Source organism: Zea mays, chromosome 4 (assembly GCF_902167145.1).
Source record: "Zea mays cultivar B73 chromosome 4, Zm-B73-REFERENCE-NAM-5.0, whole genome shotgun sequence".
Taxonomy (NCBI): domain Eukaryota; kingdom Viridiplantae; phylum Streptophyta; class Magnoliopsida; order Poales; family Poaceae; genus Zea; species Zea mays.
Genome location: NC_050099.1, coordinates 155,748,632 through 155,755,090, shown reverse-complemented (window position 1 = coordinate 155,755,090; position 6,459 = coordinate 155,748,632). Strand labels below are relative to the sequence as shown.

At 42.3% G+C, this 6,459-nt stretch overlaps 1 protein-coding gene across 3 annotated transcripts; it reads left to right on the top strand.

Annotated features, from left to right (window-relative positions):
* The first annotated feature begins 551 nt into the window (after positions 1 to 551).
* LOC100384180 (uncharacterized) lies at positions 552 to 6,052 on the top strand. 3 transcript variants are annotated; one of them, NM_001321804.1, is made up of 9 exons: positions 552 to 1,081; positions 1,912 to 2,040; positions 2,938 to 3,069; positions 3,385 to 3,527; positions 3,622 to 3,719; positions 3,808 to 3,902; positions 4,362 to 4,415; positions 5,187 to 5,539; positions 5,638 to 6,032. In NM_001321804.1, the coding sequence occupies exons 1-8, from the start codon at positions 602 to 604 to the stop codon at positions 5,406 to 5,408; spliced, it is 1,353 nt and encodes a 450-aa protein (NP_001308733.1). In that variant the 5' UTR covers positions 552 to 601; the 3' UTR covers positions 5,409 to 5,539; positions 5,638 to 6,032. The 3 variants fall into 3 exon arrangements, 2 of the variants coding, with proteins under 2 accessions (NP_001308733.1, XP_008677674.1); XM_008679452.4 differs by having other exon boundaries at positions 553 to 1,081; positions 4,353 to 4,415; positions 5,638 to 6,052; NR_158581.1 differs by having other exon boundaries at positions 620 to 1,081; positions 3,603 to 3,719; positions 5,638 to 5,913.
* The last annotated feature ends 407 nt before the right edge of the window (positions 6,053 to 6,459 follow it).

Genomic DNA, 6,459 nt, shown 5'->3' with positions numbered 1-6,459 from the left:
AAGTGACCAACATATATAGTCATAACCTCATGGGTGGACACAAGTAATCTCCGTAGGTATAGTTATATAATCATTTTCTCTACTCGATTCAAATCTGATCCATTGTCATCCTTAGACAAGATGAAACTAACTTAGGCCTCGTTCGGCTTTGACGGAACGATATGGAACACGGCCGATTCCATCCGGAATTATTTGATCTGGATTTAAATCAGAACCAATCTAAAATGGTTGTTCGGATAGACCTGTTCTATAATGAAACCAAGCCATTCCAGAATGAAACCAGACATTTTTACCCACTCAACGACTTGGATTAGAGCCACACCTATAATCACCTGGAATCAAACCAAATCAAGCCTTTATAGGTTTTAGTGAAACACCCGAATCCACTCTATCGGGCTTAGATTGAAAAAATATACCTGTCTTCAAGTTGGAACAAAGGAACGCGGCCTTAACTTATGAGGTGAGGCAAGCGGCAAGCCAACGAATGTGCGTCTACCACCGATGATAGTATAATACTTGGCTCCTCCGTGCCCCCACACACGTGACGAGAGACAGTCAGACAGCAGCTCGAACCTCGAAAAGCAGGAGAGTCCAAAGCCGAATGGACAACTGGCAACAAATCAACAGAGCCACAGAGGAAATGAATCCGATAGCCACCGCCGCCCTCACGCCATCCTCATTTTTCGCCTCAAACCGCCGCTTCGCCCCTCGCCTCCGCTCCGTCCTCCCCGCCGCTGCCATGTCTTACGCCGCCGTATCCGCCTCCGCCCCAAGCCCCAGCTCCGGCACTGGGGAACAGGTGAAGGCGGCCCCGCTCCCGCACTCGACCCTCGAGATCGCGGGCGCCCGCCGGGGCCTCCTCTCAGGCTTCGCCAGCCTCCGCGCCCCGTACCGTGCCTTCCCCGTACTCGCGTCGAACCGACACGTCGAGACCATCTTCGCTGCGCTCACGCGATCGCTCCCCGCCGTTAAGCTGCGGCGCGAGTGCCTCCGCGCCCCTGACGACGGAGCCGTCGCGCTCGACTGGGTCTCTGGCGACGACCGTGTGCTTCCGAATGATGCTCCGGTGCTTATACTCTTGGTACGGTGCTCCTTACCCGCTCGGCGCTTGCGGCCCATTGCAGAACTGACTGCACTGCACACGCAGGAGGTGTAGTGCGTGCTCTTTTAAGCGAATAAGCGTCAATGATGTCTGTGGTTATGGCTTCGTTTATCTTTGGAATTGAGGTTATGAGATGCGAATGAGCTCATATGTGTAGTGTAAATCAATGTCAATGCTACCTACAGCATGATGTGACGAAATTAAAATTTTATGGTCTATTTTGGAAATGTTAGTATATTCTAGCAGGGCTGCAAGCGATCTACAGCTCATTTCAGTTTGGGGGAGCAAAATGAGTTAGCTGGGAGTTTTAGATGGTACCTCACCATCAGACAGCCCGTGGCTTGAATGCAACTTGCTTAATTGATATGTTACAATTGGTGTCCTGGCGGCACAAGTGCATCAAGTGAGCAACAAATAGAAATGCTAGAGATCACTGTTATGAGTTTTTGACGAAATAGGTGTTTGGTTCCAATTGGATAATCTGTTTATATTGTGTAGTCTCAGCATATTCACATGATGAACCAACGTCCATACCATGCTAACAGGATCAGGTCTGGAACATGTTTCAGCACTTGTGTTCTTCAGCTCGATGTAGAGTGCGCAAGTTTCATCCAAGGATACAATTTCTTATAATCGTTTGGAATTGAGTTATAGTTGAAATTCACTATAAGATACAAATGAAATTAAATGACCACAAAAGAATTTTCACCTGAAGCAAAGCAAAAGGGTGTGGAGCCAACTAACTTTCAATTTCTTATTTTTTTGTTTTGCTTATATACAAGCCTAATGTAAGTTTGATTTCTTTCCAGCCTGGTCTTACAGGTGGAAGTGATGATACATATGTAAGGCATATGCTTATGAGAGCTAGAAGCAAGGGATGGCGTGTTGTGGTGTTTAATAGCCGTGGATGTGCAGATAGTCCTGTGACTACACCCAAGGTACTTCAAATACCTTTTCCAATTCTTTTATTAGCACTGTAAAGCTTATTTATAGCTCCTATAGCTCTTACAAAGCTTCGAAGCTATGCAGTGGACCATATTTTCCCTTTTGATACTTGTCAGGGAAAAGTGCTAAGATCTCATTTATATGGTTTGATTGATTGAGAAGTGCACTGCCCACTTTTAAGTTAATTATCAGCAACAGTAGACACACCCATTTTGTTCTGGTAAGCTACACAGAACTGAACCTCTTTCTGGCTTATAGCATAACATGTGCTGCCTAAAAGTTGGCTCATCCCAGTTCATATGTGCAAACTGTCCAAATATATATTTTTTCCATGTTGGCATCTGGTGTGATAAATGCACTCTATATGATATTGCTTCTGTGTACTTTTTCCTACTTAGGGTGTAACCAGAAACTGACTAAAGGGTGAGTGAACTGGCTCTTACTGTAAAACTTGACAGAATTGGAGTTTTGAACTGAAAGTAGGAAAAGGTTAAAGAACATTGAAGTGTATTATTAACAATAAATTGCATTGTTGCTCAATGTTGAAGGGTTTTTTTGGTTTTTATTTTGTGGCTACTTGCTGCCCTAGTAAAATACGACATATTGTGTCCTTAAACTGAATTGTCTGTCATAAATTTCTAAGCTTCACCCTGATGTGTACAGCATATCAATAAAGTGTCGATATGCATGTTGGCAATCAACGTCTTTAACCATGGGGCCTTGAATCAAACTCAATGGATAAACCTTTGGAAACCTAGGGGTTAAGTGGTTAACAAAGAGTACATAATAAGTAAGGAGATAAAGATAGCAAATGAAATCGAGGCTCGAAGCTGTAGGGGTCCATCTTCTTTTTAGGACATACGTTGACTTGCATCTTCTGTCATGTGCAGTTCTATTCTGCTTCATTTACAGGGGATCTCCGCCAAGTTATTGGTCATATTTTAGGACGTTATCCTCAGTCCAATGTCTATGCTACCGGTTGGTCTCTTGGAGCGAATATTCTTGTGCGCTACCTTGGCGAGGTGAGTTCTGCGCCCAGTGATAAGCAGACTACAATACATCTTTTGTATTGTCACATTCATGCAATTGCAGTTCCACGTGAAGTTTTGTACCTTACGCACATCTTTCTGTGGTGAAAAATGTTTAGTAGCTAACTCATATGCACTAATTTGCTTTGGGTGCAACAAGTGATGTGTCATATGCATCACCCCCTCTCCTTCCTGTTGTCCCCTGGCGCACTTGTTTGTATATTCCTCTGTAAAACTATGTATGGTTGATCACAAATATGTATTTCCTCCAGCAGCTTATAACTTATCTTTATGTATATTTTTTTTCAGGAAACTGATAAATGCCCTTTATCTGGCGCGGTCTCCTTGTGCAATCCTTTTAATTTGGTAATTGCAGATGAAGATTTCCACAAAGGATTTAACAACGTTTATGATAAAGCATTGGCTAGGGCTTTGACGACTATATTTAAGAAGTATGCCTTTTGTCTCCTCTATCAAATCTTAGTGACATTTACACTCGTTTATGATTTCTAACAGCTGATCTTTAGGGATTTGAACAAAATTTAGGCATGCTCTCCTTTTCGAAGGGCTGGAGGGTGAATATGATATACCCAAGGCAGCGAATGCAAGAACTGTTAGAGATTTTGATGAGGGGTTAACCCGAGGTTTGCAGCAACGTCTAACCCAACTGTACTAGCTGTAATTTCTATAGTTTCCTGTTCACATTCAAGAGGACACTTCAATGGTTTGCAGTTTCATTTGGTTTCAAGTCAGTGGATGATTATTACTCCAATTCAAGCAGCTCGGATTCTATCAAGGATGTTTGCATACCCTTACTGTGCATACAGGTCAAACTTCACTCTATCTGTTCTGTGCTTCATTAGACGCCAGGACATTAGGAACAACAGATACAGTTTAAGAGCCTGATGTGTACCACCACTTCTTAGTTTTGGATCACGCGTTACTCAGTACTATGACTGAGCTTTAACCCAAAGCTGTTAAACTACTTAAATTAAGAATATGGAAGTTCAGTTAATCTGTGGCCTTTTGGTTCTATCATTGGAATAAAACCTGGAGAAACATTTCAACACCAGCTTAGGTCTTGCATATTTAGAACCCTGACTTGAGAAAGCTGGATCATTTTGCGGTAAAGTTGTTTGTAAAACTCTAGAAAGCAGTATGCGTGGTAATTTTAGCCAAAAAAGAGATTTGTCAGATTCAATTATTAGTGTGCCTATGTGCATATATTGTGAAGGTCAAAGCATGTCTTTTCTGTTATAACTTCAATCATAATTTAGTATGTGCAGGCTGATAATGACCCAATTGCACCATCCAGGGGAATTCCTAGAGATGATATCAAGGTATCTGCTATTGTACACCCCTTTTTCACCTAATAATACTCAGAGATGGTGTGTTGCATAAGGCCTACGCAGTACGCACTTATTTTATTTCACTCTAATCCATGAATTAACCTGTTGAGTTAATTTGAATCAACAAATTGTAGGCATACCTGTTTGTTAATTACTTAATTGTATATTCCTGTGCTGTTTTTTTTTGTCTAAGCTTCTTTGCCTGATGACTGAACCCCCTCCCCCCCTGTTTTTACTTTAGTAGTTTTTTGAGTCCGGCTTCTTTTGGACTCTTTCACTTATGTGTGGTACTGGCCTCCGTAAGGAGTTCAATGTTGTAACCTCTGGTCTGCTATAGACCTTTTCTTCTTAATATATTTAAGGCGCAGTTCCCCTGCGCTTTCGAGAAAAAAAACAATAACTTGGAACTAGGAGTTCATTAACGCCACGTGCATTGACTACAGATTAGATTATAGGCTTTGGTTTGGTTTCGAGAGGATGCTTTGCTATTTAATCTCCGTAATCCATAAGCTGTGTACATCTTTGTTCAGATTTGGTAAATTGCTCCCCCCACCCTCCCCCTGCACTTAACTTCTGGCTCCGCCACTGCATCCAAAAACACCAAACATGCCCTATGTTTTGACTAATATCCAGATATGTGTGCTAAAATTGGACAAATTATTTCAAGCTGATAACTATACATGTTAAGTTAGTTAGCTCCTTGTTTGATTCTGCTTTAGAGCAAGAAACCGACTAATTAAGTCTCGTTCCCTATGGTTTCAGGCAAATAAGAACTGTCTACTTATAGTAACACCACAGGGTGGCCATCTTGGATGGGTAGCAGGCGACGAAGCTCCATTCGGATGTCCTTGGACAGACCCAATAGTGATGGAATATCTAGAACATCTCGAGAATGAGAAGGACTCTAGTACCAAAAATAACACATCCTATGAGGGTGTTTCAGAGGCATCAGTATCCCATCTAACTGTGCATGGCCAAAGATAATAATATCTCTCTTCTCATAGTACTCATTCGCCACATTATGTTTTATATGGAAATAGTTTAGTAGAGTTCATTTAGCCGTGTTGTCTGCTGCTGCCTGCTGGTTAATTGAGTACATGGCTCTTCGTCTACAGGTACGTTCCCTGTAATTTAGTTTTGGTCCTAAGTTTGTATTATGATGTTCTTCCATCAATATTTGTTAACTTCTGCAGTGCCTACTTTTCTTGTGCAGGTCTAGTGGTCTACACATGTGCGAGAAGATTTCTGTGTCAAATAAGATGTCTGGTTCTGAGATCAAAATAGAACATGCGTTATCCAATTGTTCGTTCTTAGGGGGTTTCACTTTCATCCCGTGTTTGAAAGGGATTCTCTGTAAATGCATGAGCTGTTACGGAGTTGGCCTTTGTATCCCTCTTCTGCAACGCGTGAAAGTTGATGGCGATGAGCACGGCAGTGCATCATGTAAATTTGACAATGTCATTCAGCGCAAAAAAAAAAAAACCCCCCGAAAAATGTGTTGGAAGAGTTTTTGTGTGCGCATGCTAACAAATATCTCATGTGGTAAACATCATCTTGGATTAACATATGGCAATGTGATGAAATAGTAACAGTTGTTGAAATTTTATATGATCCTACTATTCCTTTTACAGATGGTACCAGATATAGATGATTTCATTGAACCCTTTGCGCCAGAAAAATTAATATATCTTACTACTACTGTGTCTAGATTTTCCATATACAACAGTCCTTTATGGTACTACTACTTTGGACCCCCCAGCGTGACTACACCGATGACTAACTACCGCATTTCCTGACTCTTTATCAGATGCACGCACACTGGATCTCCCAAGGCAAGGGACGGGACGGCGTGCGCACTGCACAACCGTGCAAGCAAGTAACGGATATGCTCGACGTCAGATTTGCATCGCACTATCGCAGCATACGTACGTACTACAACTACAAGTCGCGACGTCTCCCAAATGACCGAGCAGATTACGATCCTCCAGACGAAGTGCGCGCACCCAGCGAGCGAAGTGTCACTTGCCCAAAAGGA